At 36.3% G+C, this 21328-nt stretch overlaps 1 protein-coding gene across 2 annotated transcripts in view; it reads left to right on the top strand.

Annotated features, from left to right (window-relative positions):
* LOC309390927 (tumor protein D52-like) overlaps window positions 1–21328 on the top strand; it is a 70912-nt gene that overhangs the window by 10948 nt on the left and 38636 nt on the right. Inside the window, exons 2-6 of one of the 2 annotated variants that reach the window (XM_081950831.1) lie at window positions 5356–5465; window positions 6878–7026; window positions 7957–8058; window positions 10000–10048; window positions 19989–20167. In XM_081950831.1, the coding sequence (XP_081806957.1) occupies window positions 5356–5465; window positions 6878–7026; window positions 7957–8058; window positions 10000–10048; window positions 19989–20167 (589 nt within the window). Of the gene's footprint in view, window positions 1–5355; window positions 5466–6877; window positions 7027–7956; window positions 8059–9999; window positions 10049–10902; window positions 12295–19988; window positions 20168–21328 lie in introns of those variants that run through there. The other variant, XM_081950830.1, reaches the window with a different exon arrangement.

Below are 21328 nucleotides of genomic sequence, written 5' to 3'. Positions count from 1 at the left end.
TCGATGCATAGATGCCATTTGCCAGGTCTTGGATGAAGTCTTCAGATTTTGTAGCCAAATTGTAATTTTTAAGATAATACATTATTGAAGCTGAGATAAAATATTGGATAGTTTCATCTGAGGCCTTGGATCTTTTTCATGTCAGTCTATTTATTAAAACTTAGAATACGCAACAACTTCATATCCAGTTAATGCTGGAAGTTGCAAGGGTGTGAATTAAGAAGGGTGTTTTCTTTATTTTGTTCTAAGATAAGAAACAAATACTTTTCAAAGCTTATATGAGATACTGGGAAACAGAATGCAGTTCTTTTTTGTATAACTGCTAAATATGCATTCCTACAATACAAGAAATAGATGTAACTTATTTTTTTGCAAGGATAATGGCTGCAAAACTCGGCTTGTATTTTTTTTGGGGAAAAAAAATCTATTCCATTAATCAAGCATGAAGTCTTACACAGATGGCTGATAGAATAGATTATGTCTAGTAATCCTTTTGTGTCCTAGAAGATTAAGGATATTCTGGTGCAACAGCAGTCAGCTGACACTTTAAAAAAACAACCTAAAAATTCTTGGTATAATCCAGCAAGGGCTAAGGCTTTCCAGGATCATATGTATTTAATGTCTAAAGACCATTCTGGTTTATTGAGGGGGGCGTAAATCACATATTTCTGGTTTGCTTGCCCACATTAGTCCATGCAATAAAGAAGTATTTCTGCAGTGACATTTCAATCTGGCAGCCTAAATCTTATGATCAGATCAGCTTCAGACATACTTCAGGGCAAAGGCACAGTGGTGCAAAGCAAGTAAGAAAGATGGATGTGTCACTAGGTACAGGAAAGAACGAGTGCTCATGCATTCTAAGATCCCTGTGATGGACTGGCGAGATATGGATCTCTGTGAAGATTACAAATCTCCTTTTGATTTTGACACTGGAGTTAATAAAAACTACCTTTATTTACTGCCCAGCATGACTTTCTCCCCTCCTGAATCTCCTGTACTGAAGAATTCTGGTAACTCTCTTGTGTTTTAATATCTGTAATGTTCTGAAAATGAGTACTATTGTAAGAGGAGGTAACAGCTCAGCTTGCTTTTAGCGTTTAATAAGGTTCTGAAAACACTCATACTGTAAAAAGATTCTCAATATTTAGAAACAAGCCTTTTTTGTACTGTAATCTTAGTGTGTACAGGAATATTACTGCTTAGATAGAAACTATTGAAAGCCTAGTTTAGAACATGAATAAATGAAATGGAATCTTGATATTCGATATTGTCACGCAACTTCTAAACCTGATTTGAGTCTCTTAGGATTGTAGAACAGTTGGTTTCTGATTTACGGGAAATAGAAATAACTGTATACCCAAAATGTAATTATTGAAAACTAGCATTCCAAATGTATTAGATTTGAGTTCTCTTTTAGATTAAATAAAACTCATCTTAGATGATGGATGCAGCTGTTTAGGAAATTCATAACATACTATTTAGATACAAATAACAAGTTGCACCGTTATTTTAGTTTTTTTGCTAATGAAAGTGTTCAGGCATCATTCATTGTATGTTCCAATTTTTGCCTCTATATTTGATTAACAAGCAATAGTACTCTTCTAAGTGATTTTGAGGCCTTCTGATTGGTATATAATTTGATTTTCCTGTCTGATTATAACAACTTCAAAGTAGCTGGCAGCCTAGAGGTATAATTTGGCTTCCGAGCAGGAAGTTGTAGATTCGATAGTTCATGACAAAACTCACTGTTTGTTTCATCTGCCTCCTGCCCCTAAATCTTTACAATGATGTGAATTGTGCTTTGGATACTTCCAAGTATTATACAATAGGAGCATTTATAAACAGTGTTAAATAAACATTAATTAGCATTAATTTCTAAACCAGGAGCAAACATTCTAATGTTGCCCAGTGCAGTGCTTAAATAGTCTTAAAGACAATGGGGTCCATGGTGTAGAATGCTCAGAGTAGTAATTCAACAATCCCTGGAGCACTCACATTTTATATATCCTTACTACTTGTAGGCATCTTAATTTCTAAATGGATTGAGTGAAACGTTTGTAAATTTTAAATATTGGAAAATGCTCATTATGAATTTGCAGGAGTTTGCAAATATTGCAGTAAGGTTGTAAGCAGCCCAGAGTTGCCTGGCAATGAGATGGGCAGCAAACAAATTTAGTAAATCAATACTAATTATAAAAAGCATATTCCAGACAACTTGCAGTAAATTAGCATGTCAGGTTTGAGAATATTTTGTCTTCCTACTCTTCTTCATGGTGAGAGGAAAAGGAATTTATGATTGGAAAATTCTACTACAACTTTTTTCAGCTACATATGATAAAGATTTTGCATATTATTCATAATGAATAGTACCCCATTATTTTTTAGTTACTGAAAAAATCTATATACTTTCTATTGCAACTTAAATTTTCCATGTTTGCACTAAGTGAATGATGTCAGATTTAAGTTTTCTGTAATTAATATAACATATAAAGTGTCTTAGAACTCAGTCTTTATATCCATAAGCAGGATAAAATTTCAAAATCAATACAACATGATATCACAGGAGAAAATTAAGTTTGAAAATGAGGTAAATCTAGCCAAAAACTGCAAAGAGAAATATTTCGGTAAAAAATAATAATAATCGCTTAATACATCCCTGGAATAGCCTGTTGAATTTCAACTTGGAATGTTGTAAAATTATATTCTAATACACCTCTGTTTCTGATCACATGACTTAATCACAAACACAGGTGGCTCATCCTTTGTTTCTCAGTGTACACATTCAAAGACACAGCATATTACTTTAAAGTAATAGTAAAGTTGCCTCCTATGATTAATGCTTGTAAAGGAACTAGAGAGAATTCCAGAAGTCACTCAGTGTATGCTTTCAGTTTGCTGTAGCATCCCCAGAATATTGCCTCATTTCTGTCTGCTATGTAGTGAAAACTGTTTTTAAGATTTCATAGGGAACCCTGCACATGCAGATCTCTAACTTACAGCAAAATGACCTGATGTTTTTAATCACTTGTATGTCCGCTTTAGACATTTTGACTAGGTATCCCTATTAAGGAATAAATAGCGTGCTATTTTTGTGGTTTTATCTTTATGATCTTTTCATAGCTCCTTTAGGCATAGAGGAACAGTTTGTCTGGATCAGTCACCTGCTTAATCCGTACCTAGAAAAACTTTAAATTGCTGTTGTTGGAATGTTCTATCGTGTCCGACCATTGCAACCCCATGGACAACATTCCTTCAGGCCTTCCTGCCCCTACCATTCTCTGGAGTCCATTTAAGCTCACACCGACTACTTTGGTGACTCCATCCATCCACTCATTCTCTGTCGTCCCCTTCTTCTTTTGCCCTCAATCTTTCCCAGCATTACACTCTCCTGAGCTACGGAAGCTCCTTCGCCACAATGGCAGTAATCCATGAAGGGGTCTATATGAATAATGGTGTCTCAATGTTGTTTTTATGCTCTTCATTAATATTTAAATATTTTCTTCAATAGTTTCAGATGATTCCAGGGAATTCTTGGATGTCCAGTCTTGAAAAAGACTGGAATTGTAGATCACTTTCTGTAAAGCATCTTTTCTCATACCCTGTAATTCCTTCATTTTTGTTTGTTTGTTTATGTCATTCATTCATTCATTCATTCATTCATTCATTCATTCATTCATTCATTCAATGTAACTATACTCTAGGATTCAGTTTGGTCATAAACTCAATCCTACTGCAAATGGGTGGCACGCCATGCAGATAACTTCTGACATTTTTCAAATCACAGGGACTATAATAAATTGCCATGGTATTAATTTATTCAGATCTGGAAACAAATAGCTTGGTTGTCACTTCTTCATTGCTTTGTAACATTAAATGCCATTCCAGTAAAATGAGAGCAGTAGAAAGAAATTTCTGTGACAAGAGTATGTTATTAGGAGAAGAGGAGGATGGGCATACTCTTTGTAGTATCTTGTGTCTGGAGTTAAGTATGTGCTCATTGTTGACAGTTACTGCAATACGCTGTGTCATGAATCTCTCCAAGTTCTGCTTCTTAAATTCAGTGCTACTTTTAAGGCCAAAGGGGCTAGCTTTTTTTGAAAGTCTGAAATGAGAAATCTTCGGAGGACAATAAGACTGGAGAGGGAAGCCCACACAGTAGAACCAAAATCTAAATAACACAAGTCACTTAATTTTTTTTCCTCTTAAACAAAGCAGGTCACTATTAGGAGTGTTTTACTAATTTAACTGATCATTATGGCTGGGCTTTCTTCCTCTTTATTAAACTGTTTTTAAGCAGGGCACCTTGGTTTTTCATCTGAAGCAATTGTCCCCGACAGGAATTCATATTTTTGGTGCTTCACCTCCCCTCCCCCCACCTTCTATAAATAAATACATTTACTAACAGTGAGTGGAGATTATATGCTGCAATGCATGTAGGACTTTGCCACCTCATTTGCAGCTCTACAGCACCCCAAGACTGAGTTGTCAAATTTCTATGGAGTGATTATAAGATCAAAAATAACTGAGAATGGAAAATGGGCATTGGCATCCACTCAAAATATGATCAAGTTACTGGGGGGAGAGGGGTGACAGCTGCTCCAGCCTACTGGCAAATCAGGACATCATGAGTCATAGTTAGACCAATAGGAGAGTTGCTTATCCTTGACCTAAAAGAAACGGGTTATGTTTGGAACTATTGCTGTTGTAATTGCTTTGCAATATAATAATCGGTAATATTCTTAGTTATAAAATAACTGGTTCAGGTTCATTTATAGCATTGGCCCCTAGATATAGGGAGCCCTCAGTGAAGCATCAACTTGTGGTCCAATACTTTGTTTACAGATCATAATCAAAAATTACAGTGGGGCTCGGAAGTTCTGTCCAGCCATACTTTCAATTTTCACTTTAAATGAGAACAGGGCATTGACGTCATGTGGATCAGAAAGGGTGGCTAAGTAAAATTGCTTGGCACGGCTTACTATTAAAGAGGGGGTGGGGGTGGGAACAAGCATCAATAGTGTGTTTTAGTCCTCACAGCTATTTATGATGAGAAATACACTACTTGAAACCTAAGTTTTCTGTCTGGGTTTTTATTGGAATTGATTCTTGATTTGGCACTTAAATTAGAAAAAAAAACCTGTTTCTTTGCCCCCTGACTTATAATTTTTTTATAATTTCCCTAAAATGAGCTTTAGTCAGTTGACCTTCACATTCGATACTTAGCTTTTTTCACATCTTGCAGTACATCAGCCCTTTTTTCCTACCTAGCCTGTCCTATTGGCTTCCATCCTACCTCACTGTGGAACATCTTTGTAATGTGATGCCAGGTTGACAATTTTGATCGGCTTTTTAAAGGTCTGCTGAAAAATGAAGACATTCCTGAAGGAGAAGATGCAGTTGCTGCAATTAATATAGAAGCTCTCTCTGAAGAAGAACAAGAAGAGCTTAGAAGAGAGCTTGCTAAGGTAAATTTAATTTGGGATGATAACTTTTTGTGCAATCTTTAACACTAATTAGGAACATTTACTTATACACCTATATTTGGCAAGGATAAAAAGATTGAGTTAACAGATTGTGCAAAGCTATATTGGATTTAACTATGATTTAAGAAATCATGGTAATCTGGAAGCCACACTTCTGCTTTCTGTCCTTCTGAAGGGCTGTAAGGATTATGCCTAGAGATGTCATCAGAATGGGAGGATCTAAAATTTAACCCCAGGCTTAGTTTACTTTATTGTCATTGCACCTTGTACAACGAAATTAAATGCGATCTTCAGTGCACAATGACAATTCAGGTTATGGTTGTTAAGGAATCATGCGCAGCAGGTTGGAATGAAATGAGAGGCTTAAAGGTACCTATTTCAACTTTCTTAATCAACAGAAATTTACAAGTTAAGCTGATTTCTCATTTGATGGAGCAACGAAGCAAATGAATGCCGTAAACCCCTGCTTGGCTCAAGGCACCCATTTCATCTCTTTAAAATATTCTAAGTTGTCCCCTAACACTTCCCTATGAATTTAAAAAAGCCATGTGTGTAATGACCTTCCAAGCTAAACTTCCTACAGACTGCTCTTCTGTAAAACAACAACAACAACCTTCATACAGTAATTAAAGGTCATTTTGGGATCTCTATCTAAATAGTTAGGGTTTACATTAGGGACCATCTCTTGCCTACTTGTGTCTACCCATCCAATCTGGGCCACCAGGATGGGCATGCTTTGGATCCTATTGGTTAAGAAATGCCCATGGCTTAAAAGATGTGCTTTTTCTGCCATTATGCTGATCTTACGGAAAATTTTCCTACTGGAGATTAGGATGGCCCAAAGCCTCCTAGCCTTTTGTGAGGTCCTAAAGACCTGTCCCGGGCCTCATCCCTTGACTGTTAAAGGACCCACCTCCTTGCTGTGTTAAGTTGCTGATTATATTTTCCTCAGCTGCTATGCGTTTTAATTTTTGTATTTGTGGTGCAGTTATTTTTTTACTTGAAACTGTTCTCTACCCCCAGCCACTTGTTGGCATAGAAGTTATATAAATTAATTAAATAAATATATAGTATTATAGTAGATTCTTAGTAAAGTTGAGATTTGATAAAGCACTTATGCAAGTTTATGATACGTAAAGGAGTTTTTTTGCTTAAATTTATGAAACGTAGTGTAGATACTGCCTGTGAACTAGAATACAGAGGTTGAATATCAGATACTTCTTGAACTGGCCTAATGTATTAGATTCCATTTTATCTAGTGTGTATGTTGAAATCTGTGGTAAAATATACACACAAATCTTCTGAAAGAAATGCTAGTAATTGCGTGAAATAGAGTATTGTCCTTATTAGTAACATTCTTTTCGTTGCTTTGCTTTGTGGATTCTGTCTCATAGGTAGAAGAAGAAATCCAGACTTTGTCACAGGTGTTAGCTGCCAAAGAGAAGCATCTAGCTGAAATAAAGAGGAAACTAGGCATCACTTCACTGCAGGAACTGAAACAAAATATTTCCAAAGGGTGGCAAGATGTAACTTCAACAAATGCGTATGTTTATCTTGCTATTTGAGAGTGATGTGAAAGTACTCAAATTTAATTAGTTGAGCTCTTTGGATATTGTCCAGAAAAATCTATAATTTAAGTTCTAAGGAGGTAGGGTTTTTTTTTTAAAAGGGATCTACTGGAGTGGGAAGTTGAATTCTCTGCATGGATATCTGATTATTGCTTTTTTTCTAGTATATAAACATGGTTATTAAGCAAGCAATTATAGTTAATTTAGACAATGTTAGACGCTAGACCATGTTTTATAACTATAAAACCAGGCTTCACACATTACAGGTAGACCAAACCAAACACATGATGGTTTAGCAGGACGTGTGAATATAGTCGTTTGTGGGTTTTTCTTCCATTAGGAGAGCTTTCACATGTTTAATATGTATGTACTATCTATGCCATGCCAATTTTATTAGTTAAAGTAGAATGGCAGATGATTTCGAGGCAGGTAATATTTAAAGTTCTCCTAACAAGTATATCAACATCCTTGCCCAATTTACTACTACTACTACCACTACTACTACTACTACTACTACTAAATAAAGACTTCAGTTTTTAAAAATGTTGGTAGCTGAAGGCCAATAATTGTCTGAGACGAAAGAGATGTGACTTTTCTTATATGTAGTTGACTTTTAAAAAATCAAATACAATAACAAACCCTGTCAACAGATCACTAACCTTAATTTATCTTAATAGATGAAAGGAAAGCTTCATTTAAAATTCAATCTAAAGCTGACATTCACTTGGAAATTCTAGTTCATTAAAGGACTTTATTATGCTTTTCATGGGGGGTGGTGGTGGTACAGTATATCTTAATTTTAAACATCCTGAAAGGGAAATAGTTGAATATTTACATCCTGAACCTTTAAGTTCCAGGGGGTAGAAAAACTGTAATAACATAAATTGACTGACTTTCCAATCTAGGTATAAGAAGACATCAGAAACATTGACTCAGGCTGGACAGAAAGCATCTGCTGCTTTCTCAACAGTGGGTTCAGCCATCACAAAGAAGCTGGAAGATGTGAAGTATGTTTTATTTCTACCCCTAGTTATTTGTGTTGTAATGGAGCTTAATTGTACCAGAAATTTTTTTTAAAAGTCTAATACAGTATGTGCTGCAGAATCTCTCTAGATTGTAGAAGAATACAAACACTTTCTTTCTCAGCTGTCATTTTGAAATGTTTCAGCAGACTGTCACCAACAGTCAGGCAACAGAGCTCTAATGGTGACATCAGTATAATGGCTTCTCTTTGCTTTTCCTGTGTTATTACTTGCAGTTAAACAACTGATTAAGATTTTACTGATGTTGTAATACATTCAAAATAATTTTAGTTGCGTATGGATGTGAAGCATAATAATAATAAAAAAAGAATGATCGAAGGACAGCAAAAGGCCGTAGGGATTTTGTTTTTATTGTGGATATAATGTTGATTCAAGTAATTTTGATTGCTATAGATTTAATTTTGATTCTAATACAAAACACCATCGAGTACTTTTGGTTTTTTATTAGAACTTTTTTTGTATCTGATTGGTTGAGAATTTTGCAATTTACACTGAGTTATATGGCTAGCAGAGACTTGAGTAAAATATATTTGCATGAACTCTCTACTTCTTCAAGCTTTTCTTAAAGCACAAATTAAGAAAAAGGAAATAATCTGAAATTTGAATTAGGAGCAATAGGCAACCCAGGCTGTAAAAATAGAAGGTTTTCTCAATATTAGCATGTTATGTTATGAACTCCCCTGCATGGACTTTGAAAACTCCCAATCAGCCTCACTTAGAATTAAATTATTATATGATTTTGAATTATTTTACAGTTGTTGAGGATTTGCAGAAAAATGCTTTTGCACCGGGATGCAAGATTTTTATGTTTCCTGACAAAACTGATATTATATAGACTATAGCTCTGAATTCCATTCCCTAGCATTAGGCTATATATTTGCAGGTTGAAAGTAGGATAGTTATTAATAAAACATGGATATAACAGAATATTTAGATAAAGCAAAATGTATATGTCAAATTAAAGGTGGAATCTTCTGGTTGATTTCCCGGCACAAATTTTTAAAAAAACTATTTTATTTCAATGCAGGGAATAATCTGTTCTGATGCTATTTTCTTGAAGTCTTCGGATATCTATAAATATTTACAATATTTTGAAAAAAGTATTTATATAGTATATGCTATACTTTTATATAGAATCATATTCTTATTTCTAATTATTGCTTATTATCCTACAGAGTGTAGGCATTTATTCTTTCAAATGAAATGTTTAAAAGGTTTTGAAAAAGTATGAGTCATATAAAGGCACCTGAAACTCCTGTATTCTTTTACAAATTCTACCATTATGGTTCTATCAAAAAATATCTGTTCTCTTCAGGGACATGGTAATTGGTCTTTATAACCAGATTTTCCTTTCTTTTAATGCTGCCATAGTATACGCTGTCTACAGCATTCAATTAGTATGCCTGCTATGAGGTAAAGTACATGTTATTTGCTAGAGTGCCCAAACTTGCTTTATGTGAATATAAATGTCTCTCAGTTTGGTTGCTACAGCTACACCAGGATATTAAATATATATAAAGTATCAGATTTATATATAAACTGCTTAGCCACTCATCTGTATTTAAAGTAAGAAATACACTGAAAATGTTATCAATAGTTTGTTTAGTAGGGAAAACCTATTTGTAAAGGTACAGCTTTGAACTTAATTCAGAGTAAAATTCATGTAACTATAGAATTCAGTAAACAAATCTAGAATGAGGGTGATAACCCCTTTAAAAATTAGTACAATCCTCACCGCTAATCAGATTGTGATGAAGAAGGGTGCTTACTAAATTTAATGTATCAGAGGTTATATCTTAAATACTATGCAATATTATTTAATTTTGTTTGTAGGCTCCCCCTATTTTGACTGAGATTGCATGTATATTTCTAACTTGAAAATCATTTTTTTCTTTTTTAAATTAGAAATTCTCCAACATTCAAGTCATTTGAAGAAAAAGTAGAAAACATAAAGGTAAAATTTAACAATAAAATGTGTAGTTAAAGGAGAAGGAATTGGTTACCAAGGAATTGATTTACCAAGATACTGGTAGTTTAACACTTATATTTGTCCCAACTATGGAATGATTTTTTTATTTAACACTATTGCAACTTCAAGATAGAATAGAGAAGAGCTTTTCTTCTTCAAAGTAGAACAAAGTAGATTTAGCATGATACTTTTGGAAATATTGTACTGTAGTGGAAAGTGCTTTTATTACACTTTGTGACATTTTAGCTTTATTAGTGCATAGTATGATGTCAGGATTCTGGAAATTATAAATCCACACAATAGTATTAAATACTTTTACCCATAAAACCAACTAAAGCCATGTTGCTAGGAATTCTGAGTGATGTAGTTGTAGCAGATTTGAAGAACTGGATTTTTTTTTTTTAGAATTGCTTTTGGGTAAAAAAGTTCTGAGGCTTCCTAAGTGTTAATAGTTTCCATTCAAAGAACATAAAATGGGGCGTAAATATATTGCAATGGAAAAATTGCCCTCTTCAGTATTAAAGGTCTTTTTTTTAGTCCTCCAGTGTTTTGCCACAAATTACCACTATTAAAATGCCATATTTCCCAGAAAATGCTAAAAGGGTATTTTGGGTAGGAGGGTTTTTATAGTTTTATAGTTGTATGGAAACCCTTCTTAAGTCGATGTTCTACCTTAAATTGGTAAATGACTGCTAACTATGTATAGTCATCTACATGCTGGCTAAGGAATTCTGGGAATTGATGTTGCAGTAGCTAAAGATGAAAAAGCTGGTCTAAAACATGAATTATTTACAGTATCCACAGATTATCCTCATAAAAGTTTTAAATTGCCCTTTTAGTACAAGGTTGGGGGAAATAAGCCTGCTGGAGCTGACTTTGGAGATGTCTTGAATTCTGCTGCCAACGCCAGTGCCACAGAAGCTACTCCAAAGCAGACTGAAGAGGAGACTCAATGATTGCCTCACCTTTGTACTGTCCACTGCCAGATGCTGCAAGCAAATGCTGAACTGTATCACCTCTGCTGTTGACTCCTCCAGTATGTTCTTCTGTTTAGCACTTAGCTTTGCAAATATTTAATAGTTTCTTGAGGTTCAGAGCATTTTTGAAATAGGAAAATACACTTGCCTTTGTTAATCTGCAGGACAGGAATTTTTATGCATTTTGAGGATTAGGCTTAATTCCGGTCTAGGTAATCACTAAGTTACTGCATTACAAAAAATTATAAACAGAGCTGGAACATTAAGCACATGTGACATTTACATTATGAGCCATCACCTCATCTCTGCTTTCACAGACAAACCTTGAAAGTCTTTGTCTAGCCATTAAGTGGATACTCCTAACTTGATACTCGTTCACTAATATTCTTTGGCCAAATAAATTGGTTTGGGTTTTGCAATGGCTACCATACCACATTTTTTTAAGTTTTCAAAGCTGAAGAAGAGTAGCTTCCAAGCATGTCATCTGTCATTTATTGAAGTTATCCAGAAAACATTTCTTTTGACAGATCCCAGCCAGAGACACAATTTTTCCTTGGAGGTTACAGTTTTCAGTTTTTGCCTTGTTTACTGAAAGTTGCAGAAGTAAAATGAGCTTATAGGCATGAAGCAGATGATAAATGTAAAAACCTAATACAGCATAGTAGTGCTTTCAAATCATTCCATGATATTAAAAGTGTTATGTTCATTCCTCTCTCGTGAATTTAAATCATGGGACAGAATATTCCATCCTCCTCTCAATTATAATTGGTTGAAGCTGTGGACAGTTTGTACACTTATGTACATGGATTCTAAGAGTTTGCATCTGTAAGAAAAGGCCTTCAGTGAAATAGGAGCCTATCTAAATTGAAAACCCATGTTGAAGCTTGAGAATATATTTAAATATTGCAATCATAGGTCAATTTCATATATAAAATGTTAATTAAATTTGTTGCTCTAAAAAGATTTGATTTTGCAGAAGCAAATTGTACTCCACCTTTATATGTTTATTTTTGGCACATTATAAAATACACATTTTGCATATGTTTTTGCTACTTTTAATCACCAAGCTTAAACTGAACTAGAACTAATCCTTAAGATGCACTGTAACTTGGGCTTTGTCTTTATAGCTGCACCAAAAAGGTTACACATCATATAAGTCAGGCTGTATTTGACAGCTTTCTGTAACATTTCAGATTTAATCTGAATACTTGATTACGTATACAAATAAAATGCATTGTATTGTCAAACACAAAAGGCTACCTGAATGTTTTCAAACATGGTTCTATATTTCATAAGTTGAAATATATGCATATTTATTTGAATTCAGTTGCATATTAGTTACCTTTAAAATACAATACAATACAATACAATAGCAGAGTTGGAAGGGACCTTGGAGGTCTTCTAGTCCAACCCTCCCCCCCCCCGCCTAGGCAGGAAACCCTATACCGTTTCAGACAAATGGCTCTTAAAGACTTCCAGTGTTGGGGCATTCACAACTTCTGGAGGCAAGCTGTTCCACTGATTAATTGTTCTAACTGTCAGGGAATTTCTCCTCAGTTCTAAGTTGCTTCTCTCCTTGATTAGTTTCCACCCATTGCTTTTTGTTCTACCCTCAGGTGCCTTGGAGAATAGTTTGACTCCTTCTTTGTGGCAACACTTGAGATATTGGAACACTGCTATCATGTCTCCCCTAGTCCTTCTTTTCATTAAACTAGACATACCCAGTTCCTGCAACCGTTCTTCATATATTTTAGTCTCCAGTTCCCTAATCATCTTTGTTGCTCTTCTCTGCACTCTTTCTAGAGTCTCCACATCTTTTCTACATCGTGGCGACCAAAACTGAATGCAGTATTCCAAGTGTGGCCTTACCAAGGCATTATAAAGTGATATTAACACTTCACGTGACCTTGATTCTACCCCTCTGTTTATATAGCCTAGAACTATGTTGGCTTTTTTGGCAGCTGCTGCACACTGCTGGCTCATATTTAACTAGTTGTCCACTAGGACTCCGGGATCCCTCTCGCAGTTACTACTATTGAGCAAGGTACCACCTATACAGTACCTGCATTTCGTTTTTGTTGCCTAAATGTAGAACCTTACTCTTTTCACCATTGAATTTCATTTTATTAGATAGTGCCCAATGTTCAAGTTTGTCAAGATCCTTCTGTATCTTAAGCCTATCTTCTGGAGTGTTGGCTATTCCTGCCAGCTTGGTGTCATCTGCAAATGTGATGTGTTCCCCATTTATTCCCTCATCCAAATCATTGATGAAGATGTTGAAGAGTACTGGGCCTAAAACAGAGGCTTGGGGTATACTGCATACTTTCCTCCATGTAGATGCAGTTCCATTGAGTGCGGTTGGTCACCAGTTACGAATCCATCTGGTGGTGATGCTGTCTACCCCACATTCTTCTACTTTATCTAGTAGTAGGTTATGGTTTACCTTATCAAATGCCTTACTGATGTCCAAGTAAACTATATCGACAGCATTCCTCTGGTCCGCTAATTTTGTCACTTGGTCAAAGAATGCAATAAGATTAGTCTGGCATGATCTGTTTTTGACAAACCCATGTTGGCCTTTGGTTATTACTTGTTTACTTCTAGGTGTTTGCTAATTTGAAGCTTGATTATCTTTTCCAGAATTTTTCCTGGTATTGAGATCAGGCTAATAGGTCTGTAGTTTCCTGGATCTATTTTCCCCCCTTTTTTGAAGATGGGAACCACATCAGCTTTTTTCCAGTCCTCTGGCAGTTCCCCAGTGCTCCAGGATCTCTGAAAGATATAGTTCAGTGGTTCTGAGATCTCGTCTGGCAGTTCCTTCAGAACCCTGGGGTGTAATCAATCTGGTCCTGGTGATTTGAACTCGTCTAGGGTAGACAGGTGCTCACTTACCATTTTCTTCCCTATTTCAACTTGTGTTCCTAATCTGATTTTTGTGGTGCTGTTTTTGATAGGTTTGACTGTTTTATGTGTAAAGACAGATGCAAAACATGAGTTAAATAGTTCTGCTTACTCCCTGTTGCTTGTTACCTTCTTTCTACTTTCTCCCAGCAATTGACCAATTGTTTCCTTAACTTTTTTCTTGTTTTTAACATGTTGGAAGAAGCTTTTTTTGTTATTTTTTACTTTTGTGGCAAGCCTTTCTTCATTGTGAGCCTTAGCTTTCCTCACTTCATCTTTACAGGCTTGGGCTATTTGCTGATATTCTGCCTTAGTTATGTCCCCCTAACTAAAATACTTAGTTATAATTCTTAACACAGGGTGTATTGCTCCCAGGATCTGCTTGTTGTCATGATGTCAGCTTGTTTTAGAGAGTTAAGTTGGCAGTTTTCTGATTTTTCATATATCGGCTCAAAGCTTTTGTTTCTTGCACATGTAGCTTTTAGGGACCTTGTTTTTCTATTGGTCTTTCTCTTGCTTCACCATATCTCCTATTCTACTATCCTTTCCTCAGCTGCGTCAGTACTACGTTGTGTTGGGTATAAGTCTTTTTAACAAGAGAATCCCTTCTTAACTATTCCAGTCAGTTTCGTATAGTGCGATTTTGTTTTTGTTTACAAGAACTTTGTTCAGTTGAATTTTTCCCTAGTTACATGTGCTGAATTCTTGCTGTGCTTTGGACTTGTATGCTGTTCCACACACATACAAATTCTGCACTGCAATTGCAGTTAGAACTTTTGTAAAATAAATATTGGCTTCCAACTGGTATGTTAGAGCCCAGATAGTGGAAAACAAGATGAAAACTGCCATGTAAAAATACCCTAAAGAAGCAAAATAAGATTATAAGTTTGTAAAGTCTTTTATAATCTTGGGCTTTATGTGTGCATGTGGTCATAACCACAGGTGAGTCTCCAAAGCAGCATAATAAAAATTTGGATTATAAAACACAAGTGGTAAATAACTCTATTACAGATAAAATTTAGTTTTCCGTACAAATGGAGATACATTTTGATGCAGCCTGATACTGAAACATCATAAGGTACAATATATGATAATAAATGAAAACATATTTGTTTTAGGAAATCATTATTCCCCATAGGTGTACAAGCCTTCAGTTATACCCAGTAATTAACATAGACAGATAACACCAAACACTTGATATTCCAAGAATGGATTTGCAAATAAAGACTACATTTTGTCCTTTTGCCAATTTATTGATGGCTTGAATGGTTTTAGGTGGCATAATAAAGGTGATAAATCCAGGATCTCCTCTTTGAAAAGCTTATTTCTCCTCCACGTACTTTAGGTACTAACAGTCACTAGTGTACTACTATAATCTGCTTAACCATGTTTAATTAAGATTTACCCCACCCAATTGATTGAATTGTTCAACACACAATGCAAGTTGGATTTGTGAACCCACTAGACCAGTTTGCGGTTCAGTTTGTCAGGAATAAAACAATTTTTAGATTTTTTTAAAAAAACAATTCTTGCTATAAATAACTTCCAAGTAAAAACCACAAGGCGGCAGTAGTTGAACAAAAATGAAAACTGAATTTGATATAACAGAGAATATCTTTAAAAACTTTGATAACTTACACAATTGATTTGGTTACTCTGAACTATCAAGCAACTGGATGTTGATACATGTGCAGTTATTTTGAGCTTTCAGTTTTACAGCATAGTTATCAACCATAGCTTAGTTCTGGATATTTCTGAGAAAACTTCATGAACATGTTAAAAAGTTGAGTGGAAGACTGACATTTACTGATATTTATTTGAGAAACTGAGGAACAGAGGGAACCGGAAGGCACGGAATTTGTAAAAAAAAAAACACCAAATTCACTTATAATGCCCTAAGTGATCCAATGATGATGAAATAAATATTGATTTATTAGACCACTTACTATTGAAGTGACACTTTCAAGATCATGAATATCCTAGTGAATAGGGCACAAAAGCTAGAAAGTGAGTTCATGTCCTGCCTTAACCATGAAAGCCGGCTGGATGGTTTTGGGCCAGTCACATTCGCTCAGCCCAACCCGCCTCGCGAATTGCTATGTGGAAAATAGTAAGGAAGGCTTGCCGGATAAGTTCACAGCCTTGGGAGTTATTTGTAAAAGTATACAAATAAAACAAGATTTGAGAATGATCTGTCCCAGCTGAGATTCCCACTCTCCCTCCTAATTCCTGGCTTTGGTGAGAAGGAGCACCTGCTATATCATCCTAGATTCTAGCTGAGCTCCCAAACGCGCATCTCGTAACCACACTCGGCGAGAGCACGGCAACTACGGTACTACTAGACCACGAAGAAAGCAGCGAAATGTCAAAAGTGCCGCACCGCAGCGGAACGAAGGAGTCTGGTTCCGTTCAACCCGAGAGTTTCCCCCTAGGACATTTGGTGAACTTCCGCTCTATTCCAGACACAGCCTAAGAGGCCCCTCTTACTCGGAATCTTTATGATGGTTGTGTTGAGGCGGGTTAGAGAATTACCGCTTCCGGTGTGGGCGGAGCTTGGCCAGCCGCGCTCGGCTTCAGTCATGGTAGTCGCCGGTCTCTTTGCTGCTGCTGTTGGGCGAACCCTACATCGGGGAACCGCTTCGGTAGGAAGACGCGTCTCCTGCGCCAGTCCTGGGGTGACGCTCGCCTGTCGCCGGGAGGCTTCTTCAAAAGAAGGGGAAGTTGGCAGCGATAGCGGAAGCAAGGTGCGGGCTCCGTGCATCCTTTCTTACTCTTCCCCCGGTTTTCTTTTCGCGTGTCCACTTTCTTCCGGAACTGGGGAAGTGCCGCCTTCACAGGTCTTTTAACGGTCTCGAGCCTCTCTGCCTAAATGCTTTGTCCGGGGACGGCCTGAGGCTGACCCTGAATTAATTCGGTACCTGAAAGCTGTACCGAGAAACGTTTTCCGCCTCTCGAAGACAACTTCATAATCTCTCTAATTGGGGGGGGGGGGGGTCTGCTGTGGGTTGGGGGAGCAGTTGACCTTGAAGCTGCACGCCAATGAGGAATAGGCGCATTTAATCAGAGAGAGAAGCAACATGGAATTAGGGAGAAATTTCCCAACTGAGGATAATTAACCAGTGCAATACCTTGCCTTCAGAAATTGTGGGTGCTCCATCACTGGAGGTTTTTAAGAAGAGACACTGGACAGTCACTTGTCTGAGATGATATAGATTTTCCTGCTTGAGCAGGGGACTGGTCTAGAAGACCTCGAAGGTCCCTTCCAGCTCTTTTCTAATGCTGGGCACCCTTTACAACGTTTCTGTCCTTTTTCTGGCTTTAACTATTGTGATCTTTGTTATCATAAGAACAGCCTCCTCTCATTTTATGTAAGTGTGCCATTGTATTTTTCCCCTTAGGACCCATTTTCTGCTTGAACAGGGGGTTGGACTGAAGACCTCCAAAGTCCCTTCTAGCTCATTCATTCTATTTTAACTCTTTACCTCACTAACACACTATCCATCTATCCTTCAACTCAGAACTGTTTTCTTGATTGTCTATGGGCAGTGACTTTATAAGACACATGGCTTGATATGGTGACATATTAATCTAGAACAGATGTTTCACTTGACATTTTTACTTCTAAGTCTTTCCTTGGTTTCCAAATGGGTCATTTTAGAGGTTCATAAAAAGTAATTAGCTATTATGGCATACTCATTAGTCCAATATATACATATTTAATTTTCTGGCATAATCTACACAATCAAAGGCTTTTCTGTAAGCAATTACCCAAAAGGAAACTTTGTTTTTAAAATATATTGCTCACTCTCCATTATTTATTCAGTATTAACTATCTGGTTTTATGGCTTTCAACCTTTCCAAAACTTGTCTGTTCATTTGATATATCTGTATCAACATATGGCACTATTCTTTTTAGTAAACAAAATCTTCTTCTAAATAATTTGTACAATACAATAATGTGTGTGTTCTTTTGCTTTTCTTTTCTTAAAGAACACCTAAGTACACCTGTCTTCTAATTTCTAGGCCTAGAGAGATTTGTTCTACATGTGTTAACATAGAGATATTTCACAAAGATTCTCAAATCTACCTTCTGAAATTGTTTTTGTAGTTTGATCATACACTTCTGTAACAATTTAATACAAAATGACAAGGTGGATGTGATTTAAATCAAGTTGATTTAAATCCTAATTTTTAAAGAGCAACTGTCATCTCTGTCTCGCAGCAGCTCCTCCTCTGACCTGCTGTTGACTCACTGACAGTCCCGATATTGCAAAATATACAGCCTCATGCTACATAACTAAGCACCATTTCATGCTGATTAAACTAAATTATTATATATCTTAAATAGAAAGCTATCTTTAGATAGATTTTTATTCCAAAAGCATGTTATTAAAATAAATTTAATAAAAAAAATGATTTAAAATTTAAAAATCCATTAAAAAAAACCCCATTGATTTTTATCCTCCCTGCCAAAATGATCTGTTATTTATTGTGTAGTAGCTGAGCATATAATTAGTAGTGCATTTTTAGTGTTATTGCCACTTCATTCCATTTGGGTCTCACACCCTAGATCACGGGTGTCAAAACCGCCACATCACATTGCCAATCGGTGATGTTTTGCCATGTTTTTCCCATTCATGCAGCAGGGATGGGCGCAGCCTGCCCGTGACGCATCTGGCCCACGGGCCGCCAGTTTGACACCCCTGGCCCTAGATAGCATATTGTATAATTTAAAATTGTCTGTGCTGCACATCCTAATTGATCTTATTCCTAAAATATCCAATCATTTGTTTTTTAACGTATTATGATTACTGCGTTATTTCATGCATCTGAGGTTGAATGTTGGCAGTTAAAATAAGAGCCTTATAGCCTGATCATCTCTGGCAGTCCTGCAGCATTCAGTGAAGTGAATACTTTTGTCCTACCAGATTACAGATTTACGCCGCAGATTTACATTAGTTTGTCTGACTCTTTAAGAACTGTGTAGTTTAGGTTCCAAGACAAGCATTTGAGGCTATTTATTTTTACTTGAATGTAAATTCCACTATAAACAGCAGGGCATTCTAAATTTAGAAGGGGATATTTGTAGTTCAGGGTTGAACGATGGGGCTCCTTGGCGCTTTCTAAGTTTGATTGTTTTCTTGCAGACATTTCATTACCAAACTAGGTAAGCCTGATGATATTATCTAATTTGGTAATTAAATGCCTGCAAGAAAACAGTCAAGTTCAGAGTGCACCAAGGACCCCGCTATTGTGAATTTATTTTTCAAAGTAGAAACCACTCTTGCAATTATTTAAACAATGATTAAAATGCACAGCATATAACTGTTAATACTATAAAAGAAAGGCCATGTGAAGCTCTGGGCAGAGATTTTTTTTTTAAACCCTGTTGTTTCTTTGTAGGACTAGGCAGATCTTCACTAGAAATGTTTAAAATGCAGAAGTGATATAAATACTTTTAAATTTTTTTTAAGCAGCCATATTTTTTAAGCTTGCATGCCCACTATGTAAAATGTCCTTGTCCCCAGATGTGTGTTCATGCTCCCACAACAGGCACAAAACTAGTATGATATCACATTGTCTAGCTAGCCTTTAAGGTGTTCCATAGCTGTATTTTACACTGCCTGCTGTTTTTTTAACTATTATGAAATGGAACATACTGTGTTACATGTTACCTTGAGCACATAAGGGAAAGATACATCATAAGGGTAATAAATAATGATTACAACCAAGTGTGCATGATCCTGAGAGCAGATAGGTTACAGTAGTTCACCATCCTTAATCCTGAGCTAGGAAAAACATACTTAGCCACTTCAACTTCCGTGCAGAACTCTTTATCTAGGAGTAAATAAGTGTAACACTACCCACATCTCCATCAAGATCAATGGTCTATGAATGAATGTTTCAGATTATTCATATGATTCCTAATACTGTTTCTTGATACCCTTAATTTCTTTATAAAATAAAGATTTCTCTGTAAAAATTACATTGAATGTTAATAAATCAAATCTGATAATTTCCTAAATTAAAACGACTGCTTTCTCTAGGTGCCTTCCAAGAATGTGGAATCCTTTGCATCAATGCTGAGGTTCTGTCCTTTAATTCAGATGGGACCGGCCAAAGACAAAATTGTCACAGGAAAAATATTTTACATATTAGAAGATGATCTGTACATTGATTTTGGTGGAAAATTTCATTGTGTTTGCAAGCGACCAGCAGATGGCAAGTAAGTATAGTCATACTATAGATATTTAGTATGCACAAATCTAAATAGTATGCGTTATAGTGAACTATTTGTATGATGTTATCGTTGAATAATATCTCTTCAAATTTTCTAAGTATTTCCTTTTTAAAAAATATTGACTGAGCAATTTCCTTACAAAGAATAATGAGCTTAAGAGATCATGCAAGCGCAAGGCTTCAATGGCAAAAAGGATCTTTTATGTCTTTCTGCCTCTTAAATATGGCAACATTTATACAGAATATTATTTTCCTGATGAATTGACATCCAGAAGAACAGAACATCAAATAGATACTCAAGATTGCTGCATTTAGCTTTTGCATTTTGCCTAACCCAGGCCAAATTTTGCATTTTAAAGGGAGAGAAAGGTATGAGGCAGGTCTCCAGAGAGAAGCACAGGAAACAGAAAACAATGGCTGAGAAGATCAAGCGTGAGAGAAGAAGAAGAAAATATTTTTTCAGGGGAAGGGGAAAAAAGGATTCCAGAGCTGTCTTTAAGGAAGCAGAAGGAAATAGCAATAGCACTTAGTATAACACTTCATAGTGCTTTACAGCCCTCTCTAAGCAATTTACAGAGCCAGCATATTGCTCCCAACAATCTGGGTCCTCATTTTACAGACGGAAGGATGGAAGGCTGACTCAACCTTGAGCCTGGTGAGATTTGAACTGCCAAATTGTAGATAGCCAGCAATTAGCAGAAGTAGCCTGCACTGCTGCACTCTAACCACTGCATCACTGCAGCAGAGCAGAAACTGAGGAGGAAGAATCCATAAATAAGAGCCATTTATTAGTTCCTTGTTCAAGTTTGAATCTAGCAAGATGACTATTTATGGTTTGTCTCCCAAGTGAAAACACTGCCAAAATTTGATGATATTACTCTTCTCCTTTGTGATAGACCAGGTTAGGAAATCTACTTTATTCACTGGAATTCTTATTGAACTAGCCTACAAGAACAGAGTCTTTAAAGCCTCCGGATTTTCCCCCTTTCCCTTCTTTTTATATCTGGCACTGTGTTCTTAATCTTGCCAACTTGAAGATGTATGAATGTCAACTCAAACATCCTGGGGGTTAAGGGCCACACTTCTTCAAGTTGCCAAGGTTGACAAACACTACTCCAGAGCGTTCAGGCAGAGCCAGTTTGAAGGT

Source organism: Natrix helvetica (genome assembly GCF_964273705.1).
Source record: "Natrix helvetica genome assembly, chromosome: 4".
NCBI classification, from domain to species: Eukaryota; Metazoa; Chordata; class Lepidosauria; order Squamata; family Natricidae; genus Natrix; species Natrix helvetica.
The sequence above is the reverse complement of the archived record's forward strand: the minus strand, read 5'-3'. Positions and strand labels throughout refer to the sequence as shown.